This window comes from Micromys minutus (assembly GCF_963924665.1).
Source record: "Micromys minutus genome assembly, chromosome: 14".
Lineage (NCBI taxonomy): Eukaryota > Metazoa > Chordata > Mammalia > Rodentia > Muridae > Micromys > Micromys minutus.
In genome coordinates, this window is record NC_137983.1 from 29,315,132 (window position 1) to 29,335,224 (window position 20,093).

A 20,093-nucleotide genomic window follows, 5' to 3' on the forward strand; every position below is an offset into this window, starting at 1 on the left:
CATAAATGAAGAAAAGCTTGAGGCAACCACACTGAAGTCAGGAACGAGGCAGAGATGTCCACTATCCCCCACTCCACTGTGTCATGATGTAAATACTAGCTGGGGCAATAAGACAAGAGAAGAAAATTAAGGGGATACGCATAGGGAAGAATTAAAACTATCGCTATTTACAGCCGAAATGACAGCATATATCAGAGATCACAAGAATTCTACCATAAAACTTCTACAAATAATAAACAAATTCAGAACCATAGCCGGATACAGAATCAGCTTGCACAAATCAAGAGCTTTTCTACCCACTAACAATAAACATATGGAGGAGACCAGAGATACTCCCATTCATAGAAGCTTTGTCCTAGTCAGGGTTTCTATTCCTGCACAAAACATCATGAGCAAGAAGTAAGTTGGGGAGGAAAGGGTTTATTCAGCTTACACTTCCACATTGCTGTTCATCACCAAAGGAGGTCAGGATTGGAACTTAGGAGGTCAGGAATCAGAAGCTGATGCAGAGACCATGGAGGGATGTTACTTACTGGCTTGCTTCCCCTGGCTTGCTCAGCCTACTTTCTTATAGAACCCAGGTCTACCAGCCCAGGGATGGCACCACCCACAATGGGCTGGGCCCTCCCACCTTGATCACTAGTTGAGAAAACGCCTTACAGCTGGATCTCATGGAGGCATTTTTCTCAACTGAAGCTCCTTTCTCGGTGATAACTCCAGCTTGTGTCAAGTTGACACAAAACCAGTCAGTACAGGCCTCAAAGGAAAAGAAAACATTGAGGAATGAACCAAACAAGGGATTGGAGGACTTCTACAATGAAAACTTTAGACCTATGAACAAAAAGATACAGAAAGACACTAGAAAATTGAAAGACATCCCATGTTCAAAGGAATGAGCATCGTGACAAGGACCATTTTACCCAAAGCTGTTTGCAATCACCATCAAAATTCCCATCTTGATCTTCACAGAAAGAGAAAAAGATGTCCTAAACTGCAAATGGATCCACAGACGAGCCCAGACAGTGGTAACAATCCCAAACAGAAAGAGGAATGCTAGAGAGAGAACAATCCAGATCTTACCACATATTACCAAGCCATAGCAACATAAACAGCGCTACTGGCTGTAGGAAAAGACATTCTGAAAAAGAAAGAGGTCACAAATTTGAAAGAGCAAAGAGGGGTATATGAGAGGTTTGGGAGTGAGGGAAAGGGAAGGAAGAGGTATAACCATCTCATAATCTCAAAGAGGGAAAAGGATATGCCTTCTGATGAATTGTGTATTATGTAAATAGTTATATTCCAAATGCCTTAAAGATGCAAGAATTTATATTTTAACTAATTAAAGTGGAATTCATCACCATTGCATTATAGAGGTTGTTGTATATATATTGTATAGAAAAATGGTGGTAAATACTTCAGACATATTATTGACCTCAGAGCCCACTTAGTGGCTCACTAGTCCTGGTCGTCATTCACGAGTGTCTTAGCTTTCTTATACATATACAATGATGCTAATAGCCATTATTTGTTTTCATTCCATGTGCACAAGTGCTTTGCCTGCATGTATGTAAGTGTATGTGTGTATGTAGGCATTGCATATGTGCCTGGTGCCTGTGGAGGTTAGAAGAGGGTACTCCTGGAACTGGAGATATAGAAGGCTGTCACCATGTTGGTGCTATGAACTGAACCCTGGTCTTCTGCAAGAACAGCAAGTGCTCTTACTGCTGAGCCATCTTTCCAGCCCCCATCTCATGGGTTTTTGTGGTAACTGAGTTGACATTTTACATGCAGAGAGCAGCGTCTGACCCCCACTAAGTGCTCCTCACTTTATACCTATCCCATGCACTCCATATGAACCTGGAGGCAAAGCAGACCTTTTTTTTTTTTTTTTTTTTTTTTTTTAATGAACCTCCAGGTGCCATGTAGCTCACTCTGAAAGACCCCCGCTTAGCAACAGTAAATGCCATGTCTGTAAGGCTGTGCACACACGGGGCAGGCTAGGTCAGGGTCCCAGGTGGCCAAGCAAGATACCGGTGGGCGGCCAGCTAGCAATAGACAAAGAAAGGGAGACACTCAGACAAGCCCAGCTTTCAGATAAGCTGCAGCTCCTGACTGGTACCAAGAGTTGTGTCCTTGGAGCCATATTTCTGCCACAGTCCCTGCCAAACAAGATGTCTGTAGTTGACCACCTGGACCGGGGTAAAGACACAATATTTTAAAGACACAATATTTTGCCATACATGCTGAGACAAGGACGAAAAACAACACCCTGTCCCAGAGGAGGGGCCAAGGCCGCCCTTTCCAAAAACTTAGGGCTTGTCCCCAGTTCACCCTGGTTTCATTTAAATTAACCAATTAAAACCCTGTTGCTATGCTTCTGCTTCTGTACCTTGCTTCTGCCCCCCAAGCCCTATAAAAAGGGGACTGCCCCTTTGTCCGGCGCACAAGTCCTCTGAGAGACTGTGTGCCCACAGGTACCTGTGTAAATAAACCTCTTGCTACTTGCATCCGAAGTGAGTGGTCTCGCTGCTCCTTGGGAGGGGTCTCTTCAGACGGAAGATACCCTCCGGGGGTCTTTCAACTCCAGGTCGTCAAGAAGATAGGGAAACAGTCGGCCTTTCTTTAACTTAGAGATTAGCACAGGTGATGGTTAAAAATAATTAATCCTGTAAAGGCATTGGTGCCTCAGGGAAGGGGGATGACTGGGTGGGGTGGGCTGGAAGCTGCCTCACTCCTGCCCTGCCCTGGCCTCAAAATTCCTGGTTGGAATGCTCTGTTTCTCTTCCCTGTCATTCAGAAGACTAGCAGGCATCTTAAAATGTAATGGCTCCAAAGTGAACTCCGAAAGCCACTCAGACCTGTTCCTTCCCCAGAGTCCCCCAGTCTACAAGCAGGAAGTTCCTCCACCTGGTTGCTCCAGACAAACACCCCAGTCTTGCCTCCTCCCATGATGTCTCCTGGGCAGCAGCAAACACTCTTGCTTTCATCTTCACAGTACATCCTGAAGGCTGTCTCCCTCCATCTACTGCCAGTACATCTAGATTATTAACAGCTCCCTAGGGAGGCAGTTGGCTTCCACTCTGGTGCCTTTAACTTTAAGAAAATGTAGTCAGATCAGGGGTTCCTCTCCACTCAGAACCATTCATTGATCTTCATTTAACTTGAAAGAAAGCATTGTCCTCTCATGCTCTTTGAGGACCTGCACTCCCCTGTGTCCCAGTTTTGGGTGCTCTAGGTAATAGAAAAAGCTCTTGGGCAGCCTTAGCTCTTCCTTGTGGCACCTGTGGGTATTGCCTTCATGCCTCCGGGTTCCTAACTCTATCACGAAAACAGCAAATGGCCCCTACAGGTCTTTAAACTCCCCTTTAGACGTTGTAAGCCTGGTCTTCATCGTCTTCACAGCTCTGACCATTATCTTCCACGATCCAACAGAACAGCCCGCTGAGCTGTCAAAACCCGATGGCTTCTCTAGATCCAAGTTCCAAAGCCCTTCCACCCCAACTTTGAGGGAAAAAAAAGTTTGCTTAGCCCACTTTCTTATAGAACACAGGACCAATAGACAGGTTGGCCACACCCACAATGAGCTAAGTCCACCCACATAATCACTAAATAAGAAAATACCTTCAGCTAGATGTTGTGGAGGCATTTCCTCAACTGAGGTTCCCTTCTCTTAGATGACACTAGCTTGTGCCAACTTGACATAAAAACTAGCCAAGAAACCAAGGGATAGCAAAGAGTATAGGACACTTCCAAAAACCAACAAGAGGCTGTGGATTTCTCTCTAGAGACTCTGGGACAGCAAGGCCCTAACGACACCTTAATCTGTAGATTTTTGAGCTATAGACTTTCATTGCTTTAAGCCACCTTATTCCTAGTGTAGATTGAATATTCCTAATCTGGGAACAACAACAATTACTACTACTTTCAAATTCAAAACATTGCAACTACTAACAGCCCCACAACTGGAAAATGCCACAGCCAACCGAGGGTGCTGTCTAAAACCACAACATCACTTTAAGATTATATACATATAGAAGATACATAAAACATACTCAAGCTTCATGCTTAAATTTCAGCTTCACATCCAAGAAACTTGGTCATGCTTATGCAAATATGCCAAAGAATCTGGGAAAAAAAAAACTGCTGGTCTGACACATGTCTGTTCCCAAGAAATTTCTAGAACATTTGTCAACTCGTCCTTGGTCTCAGCAGCTCTAGGAAGCTGACATGCTTTGGTTAATGAGATCCATAATGTTTGTCACTTTCTAAAACGATGTCACCTTCACACTTGTTCCCCCCCTCCAATTCGATCATGAAGACCAGGAAGGAAGGACCTTACAACCTTGACCATGGAAAACCATCCTCCCTCTAGACTTTCTTCATCCCTCTGACAGCCAGCTCTCTCTCTTGCCCTCAGATTAACCTCTTGATTGGCACTAAGTATGGAAGATGGATTTATCTGTTAAACACACTGGCCAAGACTGGACATGCTCAGAAACCTCCAGTAACTGCACTTGTAAGAGACATGCACTTTATGATTACTTATTTATGTATAAACAGGTTTCTGTTCTACTCTCTGTTTCCAAGGAAACTAAGACAAGAAAATGACCCATGGTTCTTGCTGGAGTGTCATGGTCACTGTATCATCTTCTTCCAGACCTGGTTTTCCCATCTAATGTCTCCGTAGATCTCTTTTGAATGTTAGAAGCTTCCAGATTATTGAAGTCTACATTATCTGAAGACTGTATTAGATAAAGGGGCTTGTGTAGGTGAATAAAGATGCATTAACAAATCAATACAAACACTTGCTTATCCCATTAAACATACATATGTAGGTAACAAGTCAGTATATGACTGCATGTTATACTTCAGGTCTGAACCATTAGACAGAAGAACTGGGGAGCAGGCCCTCACTAACTGGGGTCTTGGCCTAACTATTTACTGTTTTCAAGCTTGCATTTCATAAAATGGGTCAGTGATGTGGTCTTCCAGCTCTTCTCATTATGAAGAGCAATCGAATTATTTCTCAGAAACCTTAGAATTGCGCAAGACAAATGCCACTGGTTAGATGTCTGCCCCATGAATGCTTGCAGGGAAGGCTCTTCCTCCGAAGCTGTCTCCCAAATGTGGTCACAAAGTGAATGGGCTCAGGGACAATTACAGTTGTAGTTTGTGCCTGTAGTTGGTGCTTGAGGATAGTACAGGGGTAGCAACCTGACCTGCCAATCAGATTGTAACACTGGAAAGAAAGACATGAATATTGGCTGTCTTTGGTTGTTCCTGCTCCCTCCCTCTCACCGAGTCAGGATCCAAAAAAAAAAAAAAAAAAAAAAAAAAAAAAAAAAAAAAAAAAGACAATAAGGCTAGGAAAACGGTTAAATAACTTAACGAAGTCAATTTACTTTTCAGTAGGTATGTTTAACATTTTTCAGGGGCATATTACATCTTATATATTTATCATGTATACACACACATATCATTTATGTCTGCAAAGGCAAGACCCGCAGTTTACCCATTATTAGTTATTATTAAGCAGACCTGCAGTCTACTTTTTCCGTCTCATAAATGTTTCTTGCTTGTATGAGTAGACATCTATTTAAATAGATGCTAATTCATTAAGACAGACGTCGGCCCGCTGCACTCCTCACACTCCGATCTATGTCGGCTGAAGTCAATCTTGCATCTTTCCAACTGGCTCCGACGAGAGCCTCTCCAACTCAACTCCAACGCACTATTTGGAGTTCTTTCTGTCTGGCCGTCTTCTGCCCTATTCAAAACTGACACCAAATACTGCACCCCCATCATTTTAGCAGTCAGATACAAGGGCCTGCCAGGAACAGTTCACTACTGTGTTGTGCAAGCTCAGCTCAGGGTAGCGTTTCTCTGGGCAAAGGGGGAATTGTTGTCCCCTGCCCCCAGCGGCTCTGCGTACACTTTTAATTTACTAATCCAGGTTCTGCCCTGAAGGAGCCTCGTGCACAGTGTCATGAGCCACCACCATCTTGAAGTTCTGCGAACCCCAGGCAGAGGACAGGAGCTTTAGAGAATTACAGTGGACTGGTCAGGACCGACACTTCTGAGGCCAGGTTGGGCCCGCTCCAGCAAAAGGAGAGCAAAAGACACTTTTCCACCAAAGCCAAGAGGCACATTTGTGGCTGCAACTGAGCAATCTGAAAGAATTTTAAGGAAGGCTTGAGGTCGGGCGCCAGGTGAAAGATGTACTAGGCAGACAGCAACAATTAAATAAGTAACACAGGAAATAAAATAATTAGCAGTAATATGTATACATGTACTTTTTAAATGTATCGTGTATAAAACGACACACGCATGCACATATATGTATTAAAGTCTGATCCTACGGTCACTTGTTCATTTGTCTACACAGTAGGATGGATCTAGGGTGTGCATACATCTAAAAAAAAAAAAAAAAAAAAAAAGAACAAAAAGCGTGTTTTTAAAAGAGATGCAATAGTTGGTGACATTGCTCACACAGGACGGATGCCTGCCCGGGTTCAGTGCCTGGAATCACCATGGCGGAAGGGGAAGCTCACCCCTGCACGGTACCGGTTATCCCCATGCGTCTGCTGTAGCATACACATGCCCAAACACACATACAATAAATGCAGTTCAAAAAATTAAATGATTCAAGGCCCTCATATGTGGCACACACACACACACACACACACACAAAATGTAGGCTTCCCCTCCCCATCCATCTCCTCATTTATATGAAAAATAAAACTGTGGTCTAGTTTAAATTTTTTGTTTTTTGTTTTAGCATTGCTGTTGTTGTTAAAGACCTAGGCTAATCTAGCAGGATTTTAGTTCAGATTGGTACACAACAACAACAACAACAACAGGCAAACAAAACGACCATAACGGGGAATGAAGACCCAGGGAGTTTCCACAAGAATCGCTTTGCTTAGGTAGCACCAGCTGCTGTAGTCCTGGGCGAGCACCCGCGGTATGAAGAGGGAAGCGAGCCACTGCGGGGCGCGCCACCAGACCGACACGTTGACAGGGGGCTGGACCAAGCTCAGTCTGGGAATGATGGGTTTGCTCGCCTGGGGTTTTCTGATAAGGCTAGAGGAGTCCTGATGGGTTTTTAAGGGTCAGCGTAACCGCTGCCTTTCCAGAGGGTTCTCCAGGGAGATGGGGGGGGGGGAGGAAGAAAGGGGACCCTTCTAGGAGAGGCCAGGTATACCGGATGGTGACCAGCGCTGGGCCGAGAGTTAGGGGAGCTGCTGGGAAAATCTCGGGGACAGTGGGTCCTGAGCAAGGCGTCAGAGGCCAGAGTCACTCACCATCTTCCAGCGCTCCGTGTAGCAACAGAAGTCCGAGCAACAGCCAAACCTTCATCTTCAGGGCTGTTTGACCTGCACAACAGTTAGGAACTGCAGACGGCGCGACGGGCTGCTCAGGGCAGGGCAGGCGCGCAGCGGGAGGTGGCGCCCGGGACACCACAGCTGGAGGATTCGGTTTCACTGGGGGGAAAACACAATTTTTTGGGGGAAAAAAAAGTAGATTAAAAAAAAAAAAAAATCCCGTGTAATCTGATCTCTCCTGCCCCCTGGTGGAGTGGTGAAGAATAGCGCTTATTTCCATGCACCGGGAAGACGAAATGGTTAGGACAGCCTAAGGGTGACCCTGGAAACACAGGTCTCAGTCCATCCGCTCTGGTAGGATCTTGCTTCTCAACAAAAGCTATGCCTTAAGTTTCTTTTGGTCCCCAGGGGTTCGCTGCTCCTTTAGGTCTGGTGAGATAAGTAAGCACCGCGGCCTGGATCTGATGAACCTGCGAATCCTACGGCAGGCGAAGGTGAAGGAGGGGCGGGGCTGTCTGTCGAATGGCAGTCAGAGGAGCTCACAGCCTGACTGTTCCCTCCACCTCACACTTGCTTTCCACAGATTCTCTAGGTCCATAAGATGAGCAACCAGGGGAGCACACCTCACGGGAGCCAGCTCCTTCCCCGTGTGCACACAGCACAAGACCAAACACACCGAGAGAGCTTGTGGAAACTGTCCAGGGAGCCACGCTTGCGGAGACATGGTTGTTTGCCTGGCTGGTCCATCTTTCTCAGAAGATCAGCACTGTGGCTTCTTCTCATTGATTCTTCTCATATCCTGACTGCAGCTGCCCCTCCCCCACTCCCCCCAGTTCATCCACACATCTCTCTTCTCTCCCAGATCCATTCCTCTGTTTCCCTTTAGAAAAGAGCAGGCCTCCCAAGGATATCAACCCAAGATGGTGTAACAAGTTACAAGAAGTCTAGGCATAAACCCTTGAATCAAGGCTGGACAAGGCAACCCCGTAGGAGGGAAAGTGTCCCAAGATCAGGCAAAAGAGTCAGAGACACTTCTATTCCCTCTGTTGGGTTTGGGTGTGGGTTTCTGCATCTGCTCCCATCGGCTGCCACAGAAATCTATCCAGTGGCTTTTGGGGGGCTGCAGCAGATTCCTGTGTGAGCTTAACAAATGGAGAGCTAGAGAGGAGAGCGAAGGGAGGAACGAATAAGCAGAGAGTAGAGACAGTAGAGGAAAAAACTGGGTGTGGGGCTGCGGTAGAGGGAGCTGTCAGTGCAGACATAAGTCTAGAAAGGCACACTGGTTCTAAGAACGCCTCAGAGAACGCTGTAGGAAATGTGTGGGGGTGGGGGACGGGAAGCAGCATTATCAGAAGTCCTGGGCTATCAAAGGTCATATGAAATTTTAGTTCTTCCCAATATATATATATATATATATATATTTGCCTATGGATTGTTTTCTACATAGCATTTTAATTATACATCTTGACGTTTTCTATATCTAAGAGCTCTCATCCTAGCTGTCTGGAAGTCAGTCTTCCGCTAGCAGCCTTCAGATGAAGATGTTAAATTCTCAGCTCCTCCTGCACCATGCCTGCCTGGATGCTGCCAAGCTCCTACCCTGATGATAATGGACTGAACCTCTGAACATGCAACCCAGCCCCAATTAAATGTTGTCTTTTATAAGATGTTCCTTGGTCATGGTGTCTGTTCACAGCAGTAAAACCCTAACTAAGACATGGGCAGATGGGAGTTATTTTTGCGTGTTTTGGAGAAATCTTTAAGTTACTTTGTGAAATATGTCCACTCAAATGGAGATGTAGCATAATCCCTCAGCAATGCAGACTTTGAGGCCTTAGACACAGAAGGGCACACATCTACAGACTAACTATTCAGGAGGCAGGATATAATAGCATCTCTTGGACCCAAGTTCAAGGCTACCCTGGGCAACATAGTGAGACCATCACACACAAAACAAAGCCTCACTGAAGAGACTTGATATCTATTCAATAGTTATTGTTACATACAAGTTGTGTGTGTGTGTGTGTGTGTGTGTGTGTAACTTTCTCAGTCTTGTATAATGTCATTTGTATATTTTGAGGGTTATTTGATAACCAGTTGTTTTACTCCTCCCTGGGGGGGGGGGGGCGAATCAATAGAAACTAGTGAGCCACACAAAGGAACTTCACAATTAAATGAGGTGATCCAGAAGTTTTATAATTTAGATGACTTAGATTCACGTTAAGATCTTTTGAGCATTTCCTTTCCTTTATCTGCCAGGCTGAAAAAAACGAATAAAGTCTCCATTTACATACTAACCACCAACTACTCTTTGGGTACGACATGGCCCCAAATGCTCACGCACTCAAGACTTGGTTCGTAAGTATTGGCGCTGTAGAAACTCACTCGATCACTGGGTACTGACTTCAGCAATGGCTTAATCCATTGGGAAGTAAATAGCTGGACAGGCTATTAGGAGGTAGAGCCTGGTTAAGGAAGTGGGTCATTGTGTTTGTCTCTGCTTGTCTCTGCCTCTAGGTCTGTCTCTTAGCTTCCAGGCTGCCTGCAGCAGCTTTTCCTCTACCACACCTTTCTTCCACGATGTACAGACCCAGAAATGTAGCCAAGCCAAGTGACCATGGGCTGAAACCACGGAAACCATGGGCCAAAATGACTCTCTTCCTATCACATCCACCATGTGCATGTGTTCTATAGAAAGGCACACAGCTGTGCATATGCATTTGGAAGGCAGATGAACATGGGTACTTTCTTCTCTCTCCTCACCTTATTATTGAAATAGTCTCTCATGGAACCCAAGATCACCTACATTTAGGTTAGATTAGTGACTTCCTAAGGTCTGCCTGTCTCCACCCAGAACACTTCCTCCAGTTCTGGGATTATAGGCACATGTGGCCATGTCTAGCTTTTACGTGGGTGCTGGAAATGACTACGTAGGTCCTTGTTACAGAAGTGTCCTTACCCACCAAGCTATCTCCATGGCCGATTATCAAGCCTTTTCTATTGATGAGACAGAGGAGCTTTCTGAAGATCGGTATCTAAGTGACTGGTCCATGTAATAGCAGTTGAAACAATAATCTGAGACATGGGATCTTGTGGCATGCTTCACACTGCTGGCTGTAGTGTGTATCAGGAGGATTAGAGCTTTGTGTATATTTCTTCTGTCTCATAATTCTTGGTAGCCATGGTGTCGGCCCTCTGAGTAGACAATAATAAAGTAGACTGAATTGTGGTTCTGAGCTTTGAAGGTCCGTGGATGCAGAAAACAAAGACAAACAAAAGCTCCCCCAATTTAAGTAAGTATGAAATGTGTCTTTGTTCTATGTGATATATGCATACGCAATCACTGTAAGTCATAATAAGGTTTATTTAAAAACATGGTTACATTATAAAGCATATATTACAACAGTTAAAGCAGCAAAGTTTTTATTTACAAAATTCTAAAAACAAGAGTCCAACTTTGCATGTAAAAAGGAACACCAATTGTCATTAAAAACACCAAAGTTAGAGACTACACACCACATTCTCTACATTTGCACAAGTACTTGCATTAGGATAGTTGTAGGGTTTGGCAGACTTAGGAGTTCTGGATGGTTTTAGGCCTCTATGCACAACTGCTATTAAATATAACAATACCAAAATAAAGCAATGAAGCGATTTGGCTGTGGACGTGAAGAGGAGGGGCCTGTTGGTGAGCTGTGGGAACAGGAGCCCCTTGCAGGCAGCACAGGGCTTTTGCCATCAGGGTCTTGGTGATGTACTGCTCACCTGAGGCTGTGTACCTGCAGGAAATATACAGCAGGCCAGGCCCTACCATGCCAGTTCCAAGACATAGCCACCCACTCCCTTCATGAGTCACACATATGCCTTGGTCCTTATTCACCTAACATACTCATGAGCTGTTTGTAAGGATCTCAGATACCCATTTCTTCCTACTCTGTCTCACTAAGACACCACCAGATCGTAACAACAGACACCCACACACTGTAGGCCACCTGGCCATAGCATCAAACTGGGGTCCTAGGTAATCTCTATGGGTCTGTCAGTGGTCAGAAAGGCTGCGTGGAGTCCAGAAATCATGGCAGTGCCACAGCTGTGGGTAAGAACAGACAGGTAGAGCTCCCGGCCAGTAGTTGTAAAATCAGTTATGCTTACAGAACAATACATCTGAAACCAGTAAGACCAGACTGTGTAGATATAAACTATCATGAGTACCACAAAAGCCAACACCCACACCAGGAATACAACAGTAGAAGCAGGTCTCTTAAAATCCACAAAGCTGTCTTAAGTCCTTTAAATATAAGTATGCAAGGAAAGCAAAGTCTTAGCTAGACAGTGAAGTGTAGAAGCCTTATTTTCACATCTATAGCTACGGTGATCTTGGTTGGTGTTACTGACTACATGAATTTCAGCCCTTTCCCTTGATATATAAAATAGAAAATGCGCAGAAGGCACTTCCTATAGAAGGCACTATTTTGGTAAAACGATTTGGTAAAAGGACTATGAATGTCACTTATCTGACCAGCCCCAAACCCTGCACATCAGGTGAAGGTGAGGTGAATCGTGCATGAAGAACACTCCGAGCCCAACCTTATAAAGTGCCACTGAAGTTGTATTTTGAGGACTATCACTTGAAGTATGTCTGGAAAAATCCATGGCATTGTTGCAAGTAAGCAAGAGCCGGAGTTTCAGTGTGACTTCATCATCTAGGTGGCAATTTGGGAATACACTGATTTATTCTTACACCGCCACCACACACACACACACACACACACACACACACACACACACACAGCGCACACATGCGCACTCCAGATATAAGAAGGGAGAAGGAAAGATGACGGTATTCCTTCTGAATCCTTAGCACTGTGAAGTAAGCCAATTACATTTCTGTACTAAATGTTGAAACTTATAAAGCAATTTAGTGACAATTCTGACTCACAGTGTTTTATTAGGAAACATTTTAAAACAACTGCCTGTAAACACTGAGGGCTTAGAAAAGATTTTGGCTGAAATACTTTATAAAAATTAAAATTAGATAAGCTTTTATTCTTTAGGGAGATGATTCAGAAGCTGGGGTTGTTTTAAATCAATTACAGTTACTAAAGTTAACATCAACAATAATTTCAGTGTTGATTTTACATATTAATGCCAATATATACATTTATAATATTTTGGTTATTTAGTATCATTGGCAGTTTTACCACTAAGGAAAATAAAAAAAGATATCTGAGAACATCTCAGAGATCCTAGTAGGTTTTTCTCAGGAGTTTCTAAGCTTGAGTTCTCATAACCACCCTTTTAAATGTGTGGTTGGCATGAACTTTATGTGCTGGTTTATAGGCTTTAAAGTGCTATTATGAGATAACCTCACTGAAAATACCAACAGCACAGTTCTTAGTACAGGAAGGAAGGAAGGAAGGAAGGAAGGAAGAAAGGAAGGAAGGAAGGAAGGAAGGAAGGAAGGAAGGAAGGAAGGAAGGAAGGAAGGCCAAGTTGCTTTTGCTCGTCATAATGAACACAGTGTGTAACCAATGGAGATCCTGGGTGTTTGCTTGCTGGTCAAATCTACACAAAATATCTTGGTGATCCTAAGACAGAGACTAGGACATTTTGTACAATGAGCGCTGGACTCAAGTGTAGGAGGCAGGGTTGGCAAAGGGCTGGTAGTGTTGGCACTCAGTGTGTGTGAGAAACAGTGCGTCAGAGACAAACAAGAACATCTCAAGGCCTCGGCTCCTACTCCATTTAGATTCCAAAGCACCTGTCATAATATACTAGAGTTTAGAGACTCCATATTAGAAACATGATAAATATGTCTTAAAGATCTATCTATAGAAAACATATATAAAAATTGTATATCTTAAAATAGCTTAAAATCTAAATTATCCATCAGTATAAAACATTAATCTCCACATTTATTGGGCTTTTTATCTACGTAACAATATCATATCCAAAGCGCATCATAAACTCTACTTACACGCTGATAACCAATCCCCCCACAAACACACACACACACACACACACACACACACACACACACACACACATACACACACACACACACACATCACACAGACATATGTTAATGTGTTTGTAGACACTATTCAGTTCTTCACAGGAAAGAAAGGGCATGGTTGCCAAGAAAGCATCTCTCTACAGACATTCATGTTTCCAACGTGTTCTGCTGTGGACATTTTGAACTAGACCAGGTTGCCTTTCACAGTCGATATGACTCTATTTTTACAGTAAGAAATCCAGGGATTCACAGATGAAACTGCTCACATTTCCTGTGTGAAGGGCACTGGTGTAACAGCAGGAATTTTTACTTAAAGTAATTTGAGAATATTATATATAAGTATTATATTTTCTACCTTCCCCTTTCCCAATCCCCCACTCCTTATGAAATCCACAACCTCTTCTTTGTTATTGTTACATAGTGTGTGTGCGTGCGCGTGACCCGTTGAGTGTATTTAGTGCTGCTTGCATGTACACCTGTTTAATGTTGACTATTTGGGATTAGATAACCTGTCATGGGGCTCCTCCCTGGTCCTCCCTCTCTGAGCAGCCATTGATGACATCAAGAATTCCTGATCATGCTTACAGTCCTTCCCAAACTATTTCAAACCTTCTCAATCCTATTCCTCCTCTGTAAAGCAAGCCGTTCAAAAGAGCATCTGGCCTTCAGATTTTAGCACATGCACTCTGGAAATTTCGGAATGTCAGCACTAAGTTCTGGGTCATCCCTGACAACCAGGAATCTTTGCCTGTTTATCTGAGAGCTCATCACATTGAACGTCTGCTTACACCAAAACAGCACCAGTAAATAAATGACCTTTCAGAAGAACTATGAGAATGTCCCCATCTTCTTCATGTCTGGATTATGCAGGGCAGTTAGCATGCATGGTCTCTTGGGAGTGCCACACCCGTGTAAGTGCCTAGCTCTAGATTTATTCAATAAACGATTTAGTTATTTATACAAAGTTAATCCATGAGGAATAAGAATGACTGGAGGTTTGTAATCCACTATCCAATAACCCTATAAAGTAAAAGTGAACCAGAGAATCTTAAATATTAAAGTTTATTTAATCATACACAAAGGCCACTGTGCTCTTAATTCAGTTTGGTTATTGAGCTCAAAGTTTTATATAATTGTGTTCTGAAAATAATTGCTGATTTGCTGTTGAGAGGTTTTGTGTGGTCCTTTAAAAGCAAATAAAATAAGAACTGTGAAATGGGCAGGCAGTGGTGGTGCACATCTTTAATCCCAGCACTTGGGAGGCAGAGGCAGGAGGATCTCTGTGAGTTCAGGGCTAGTCTGGTCTATAGAATGAGTTCCAGGGCTACATAGAAAGACCCTGTCTTACCCCCCCCCCAAAAAAAAAACCCTAATGGAATGGGGTGGGCATGGGGGAATCTCTAAACATTTCTAAAAGAAATATCAGAGGTAAATTAGGCCTAAAATCCTCAAACTGGGCTCAAATGCCCTGTGATACTTGGGTATTTTCCTGTACCCCCTCATCGGTGTCTTTCTTGTACACTGTAAAAATAGAATTCACTAGCACATTCATTTCCATCCTGATCAGAGGGAATATCGAAGCAAAAGGCTGAGTTATGCGTCTGATGAAGTAGCAGGCGAGCCATGGTTAGGTACAGAGTAACGGGAAACAGCCTGAACCCCTCTAGCAAATGTGCCATATGGAGGCTTATCCTGTCTTCAGTCTCTTAAAAACAGGAAACCTCTCCAAGCATCTGTGTACGACTCTGATCTTTGGAGAGGCCACAGGGACTACTTTCATTCTCTGCTTAAAGGATCTCAAGTAGACCACAGTACCTTTCCTGAGACCTTCATGGGGTTAAGAGGTACATCACTTACAGCAGATGGAGGTGTTATATTTAAGGACCAAGACTCTCACAGACAGGATTGGCCATCTCATGTCACAGACTACCTCTTCATCTTGTCACACAGAGGAAACAATCTCCCTGGCCATTTAAGAGAACTGTCTTAGCAAGCAGGGGAAGAATATATGCATTATAATTTATAGAATTTATAGAGGGGAAAGGATTCCTTATCCCTTCCCCAGCCCTGACCACTGTTAAACATCATGACAGATGGCATTTTCAGTATGTCCAAATTGACAGTCATATACCTAATAAAGAAAACCACCATTATTTCCCCAACCCATAGGACGTATACAGAATAACATTTCTATTCAGCAACACACTGTTGACTAGTATGTGCAGTATAAGCCACCAATTACCACACTGGAATTATGTCACATAGTAATAACTGACAACACTGAACACTCGCATTCCCAAACATACATGTACGCACACGGACATACTGTTTTGGGGATACTCATCACTGAGGAGTGCTCTCAGGCAGTCTCCCCAGACACATAATCCGCCATGTGAAGAGAAGCTGTCTGGAGGAGGAAGTTAGGCAAACCATGTCTGCCGCAGATCCATGACAACCCAGCACGGTGGTGGCGTCCTCCATAGTGCACTCATTGCTAAGGTATGCGTGGTAAGACTGTGGGCCAGGATCAACATTCACTTGTCTTTTCGTGAAGTATGAAAGGCAAGCTGAGGTTTCTTTGGTGATGATCACTTGCTTGCATAGCAGATTTTTCTTCTGTTGCTGCATTGATGTTGTCTGAACAGACATCTTCATCATCTTCTTCATCCCTGGGGTTACCCTCCAAGCTGTGTCTAATGCCATAGGCGAAGTAAATCAGAAAGCCTTTGGAGCGAGAAAGCACATCAGTGTGTTAGGGGATGTTTTAAATGCAGACAATTTAATACAGGAAGTCTCGCCCTTTCTTTCTGCGCAGCCTTAGAAAAACAGAAATGTGTGCATATAGAATATATAAGTACAACCTGCTCAGCCTGCTTTTGTTACCCGTGTGGATATGGTTTTGGGGACAACCACTCCGCACTGGGCAACCAATAAGGGTCTAACTCTCCTTCTCACATTGGTCATTAGTCGCTGCCTGTAACTGCAGAGGCTCTCATCTTGAGGGTCTGTGCATGAGGGGGTGGCATGGGCGAGGTTAGAGAAAGGAAAAAGAGGAATATCTCTTATATATTATGAGAGATATATTTATATATAATATATATTTAAAATATATATTAGTATATTTTAATTTTAAATATATTTACATAAAAATATAAAACTCTTTAAAAAAATAGAATATGAAAGACAGATAGAAAGCACCTCTTCATTTGGGATACCCCAGTCCTATAGAATTTTTTTTTTTTCTCTCAACAACAACTATGTGGAGATTTTCTACTTACTTTCTCCAAACTCAACAGATTAACTATAAGCAGAATGAGAGGTAAGGCAGAAACTCAAGGTTACACATGAAACGCTAGCACTGGGTTATCACAGTCACGGTCAGGTAGTCTGAAAAGCATGCCCAGTGTTCACAATGAACACACACACCTTCTGTCAGTTACTGTTGAGATGCCCGAGGGCTAAGCACCATGCTAACTGTGGGGTACAGGAGGCAATGTTTCAAATGTCCTTAGGAGACAGTCACTTATAAATATGCATTTTCCCCACTTTCTTTCCATTTTAGAAAGTCTTGTAAAACTTTGGCATTATGAGGGCTTCATTTTCTCATTCATAAGTCAGAGAGAATCAAGTCTGTGTGAATCCTGGGGTTACTGAGAGATTTGAATTAAATCAGCATTTGAAGGCCTGGGATGTCCCAGTGTCTCAGAGGCCTGACATAGTATGTGTGGGGTCCGGGTTGAGTCCTCATCACAACAGAAAAAAGAAAGGACGGAAAAATAAAGGTGTCTGAAAACATAAGGAAACAAAAACAAAACGCTGAGATGTTTAGGAAGTTGGAAAGAAAGGAAATCAATGGAGTTTTTAGTTTTAGGAAAAGAGAAGGCACATTCCTGTATCCACAGCCCACAAAGTGAAATGAACCAAAGTCCAGGATTAAGAGGCATTGCAAGACCTACCAAGCGCCATCCAGATGCTGAATCTGACCCAAGTGTCTGCACTTAACTGGACCATCAAGTAAATGTTAACCAGGATGCTGAAAGCCGGCAGAAATGGTAAGAACGGGACCTGTGGGAAGAAACATCCTTTGAATACAGTGCTACAGAGGGAGTGGATTCTCCAAGCTACTTCAAGGCAGAGCCAATAGCTGACATGTAGCCCTGCTGTGTCACTAAGCTTACAGTCTCGTAAAAAGGACAACGTGAATAAACACCATTCCTACAGAAAGCAGTGAAAAGAGAATCAGTTTCACATCATTACTTGCGGAAGCTGACAGAAACAGTGACACCTGCAGACACCACCAAGACAGCTCAGGGCTTAGGAAATAAGTGTAGCTGGGAGTTCACTGGTCTCAGTTAGTAAACAACAGTAAATGCCTCTGGAAATCTAGGTACATTACAGCATCCTGGGGGACCCACTGAGAAAGTGCGTCTCCGACTCAAGCCTCCTCCTAGTTCCAGTGAGGCAGGGTAATTCACTTTGCAAAGGGAGGCACCTGCTGGGAATAAATCCTCACAAGAAGGCTCCAATTTTCTGAAGATAAAATCCTCAAATTATCTTCATTCTATTACTTAATTTTAATTTCTAATTTTTAGTATTTGGGAATAAGCCCAGAATGTCACAAATCATTTTCCTAATACTATAGACTGTTCTATACAATACATATTCTATACTATACACACAGTGAAAATCTGTTCATTGTATGTATGTGTGTATGTGAGTATGTATGCATGCATGTATGTATGCTTGTATGTATATATATATATATATATGTATATATATACACACACACACATGCTCAAGTCTTTGATAAGGGGAGTAAGACAGTTCATCAAAGAACTCTGACTCTTGCTTACTGCTTGGTCTTGTTTAGACAAATGAAACACACAGAGAAAATATACAGAGGAAACATACACAGCAGTTAGGAATTAATTATTATTTCACATACCATGAAAGCTACTTTTTGCTGATTCTGTGGCTGCCTCCAAATAGTCAGAATGACCGCAGTGCACAGGACAAGAAACAGGGCGAGAAGAGCCAGGCTCCAGGCTTCCAGTCTGCCGATGGCCTGGACTCCATACGTGGTTAGAACACTCAAGCCCAAGATGAGGAAAGCTACGGTGTTCAGAACAGAAGGCAGAGTGGGTCCACATCCTTTCCTTGTGTTTCTCAGTTCTACTGGGCTGTCCTGATACAACAGCAAGTTCTTTATAATCTTTGCCATACAGATGCCCTGCTTCTTTTTCCACTGGGAAACCCATCTAAGGATCATTTCTGATTTCTGAGAAGGCAGCTTCCCCACCTGGCACTAACAGCTTGCTTTGTGTGTCATGTGACCAGGGCTCCTCATTTCCCATTGGAAGACCATGTGGATAGGACGTCTTCGGCGGTGTACAGCCTCCAGTTTTCTCAAATGAGAGATAGCAACTTTACTTATGTTAAACTACTATAAAGATTATCTGTGGGCTAGAGAGATGGCTCATGGGTTAAGAGCACTGACTGCTTTTCCATAGGTCCTGAGTTCAATTTTCAGCCACCACATGGTGGCTCACAACCATCTGTAACGGGATCTGATGCCCTCTTTTGGTGTGTCAGAAGAGAGCAGCAATGCACTCATATAAATACATACATACATTAAACAAATAAATGAATTTAAAAAGATTATTTGTAAATGCAAACAAATAAAATCACATGATCTGAATCTTTTTCACATTCTAGGCTTCTTCTGAACATCAAGTATTCAATAAAAGCCCCTCCTACTTACTCTCAGAGAAAGTTCTGGTCTGCCATGAACTTTCTGTACAATCCTGAAAACCAAGGAAAGTCTCTCACCACCCTGAGCATCCAGAATCGTACAAGGACACAAATAACGCCCGGTAGATGTTTCTCAACATATGGGTAATTAGGCAACTTCAGCTGAGCAAACAAATCTTTCCTATTTTGCTTTCCAACACCACCATGATCCTTTTTTATTCCTTGGCCTGATTCTTTAATGTAGGAAATAACCTAAGCCAATGAAATGTGCCAGTTTGTAATTCTGCCATTTTTTTTAATGGTAAGGATTTCTTGCTTTTGTGTGCATGTGTGTGACTGTGGGATCATGTGTGTCATAGCATGTAAGCAGAGACCCAAAGATAACTTTGGATGTTGGCCGCTGCCTTCCACCTTGTTTGAGGTAGAGTCTCTTATTTGTCATGGTGTACAGCAAGCTACTGGGGAAATCTTTCTTCCTCCAATCTAGCCAGAGCTGCTTCCTGTATCACAGGCTTGCACTTCCTCGTCCAACTTTACATGGGTCTTGGAGATCTTAACCCAGAGCCTCACATTTGAACAGCACGTGCTTTACCCACAGAGTCCTCTCTCTAGTTCACAGATCTTCCTACACGATCTAACATGACTTCACCTCCCAATGTCTCTGTAGGTACAAAGGTCACATCTCAAACTGCTAACGTACCCCAGGGCAGTGTGAGGCTGTATTGACAAGCACTGGTTCTCCCCATGCACATCTGTTGGGAAGTGAAGACTTACCCAGGAATCCCACCAGAAAGCTCACGAGGGAAGCCGACTGTCGTGTGGGCAGAGCAGAGGGGTTGAAGAGCATTCGTAGGCTGAAACCCTGTCCTTGTAGCATGGTGATCTGGGACTCGCTCTTTGACGTTGCACTGGTACATGATTTCAGAATTTCTTTCTCAGGGGTGTATTTGGGCTGCTCGTAACACAAGCCGGGTTGGTACCTATCCCCAAATAAATATTGG

At 43.4% G+C, this 20,093-nt stretch overlaps 2 protein-coding genes across 6 annotated transcripts in view; both read right to left on the reverse strand.

Annotated features, from left to right (window-relative positions):
- PDGFRL (platelet derived growth factor receptor like) overlaps window positions 1-7,371 on the reverse strand; it is a 47,198-nt gene extending 39,827 nt beyond the window's left edge. Inside the window, exon 1 of the mRNA XM_080928300.1 lies at window positions 7,305-7,371. Within this exon, the coding sequence (XP_080784426.1) occupies window positions 7,305-7,359 (55 nt within the window). The 5' untranslated portion in view covers window positions 7,360-7,371. The remainder of the gene's footprint in view (window positions 1-7,304) is intronic.
- Window positions 7,372-10,669: 3,298 nt separating this feature from the next.
- The window catches only part of SLC7A2 (solute carrier family 7 member 2), a 55,993-nt gene continuing 46,569 nt past the window's right edge, over window positions 10,670-20,093 (reverse strand). For all 5 annotated transcript variants that reach the window (XM_080928771.1, XM_080928773.1, XM_080928772.1 and 2 more), the window contains exons 9-12: window positions 19,867-20,072; window positions 18,287-18,453; window positions 17,298-17,406; window positions 10,670-16,065 (exon numbers count right to left, since the gene is read on the reverse strand). In XM_080928771.1, the coding sequence (XP_080784897.1) occupies window positions 15,869-16,065; window positions 17,298-17,406; window positions 18,287-18,453; window positions 19,867-20,072 (679 nt within the window). In that variant the 3' untranslated portion in view covers window positions 10,670-15,868. The remainder of the gene's footprint in view (window positions 16,066-17,297; window positions 17,407-18,286; window positions 18,454-19,866; window positions 20,073-20,093) is intronic.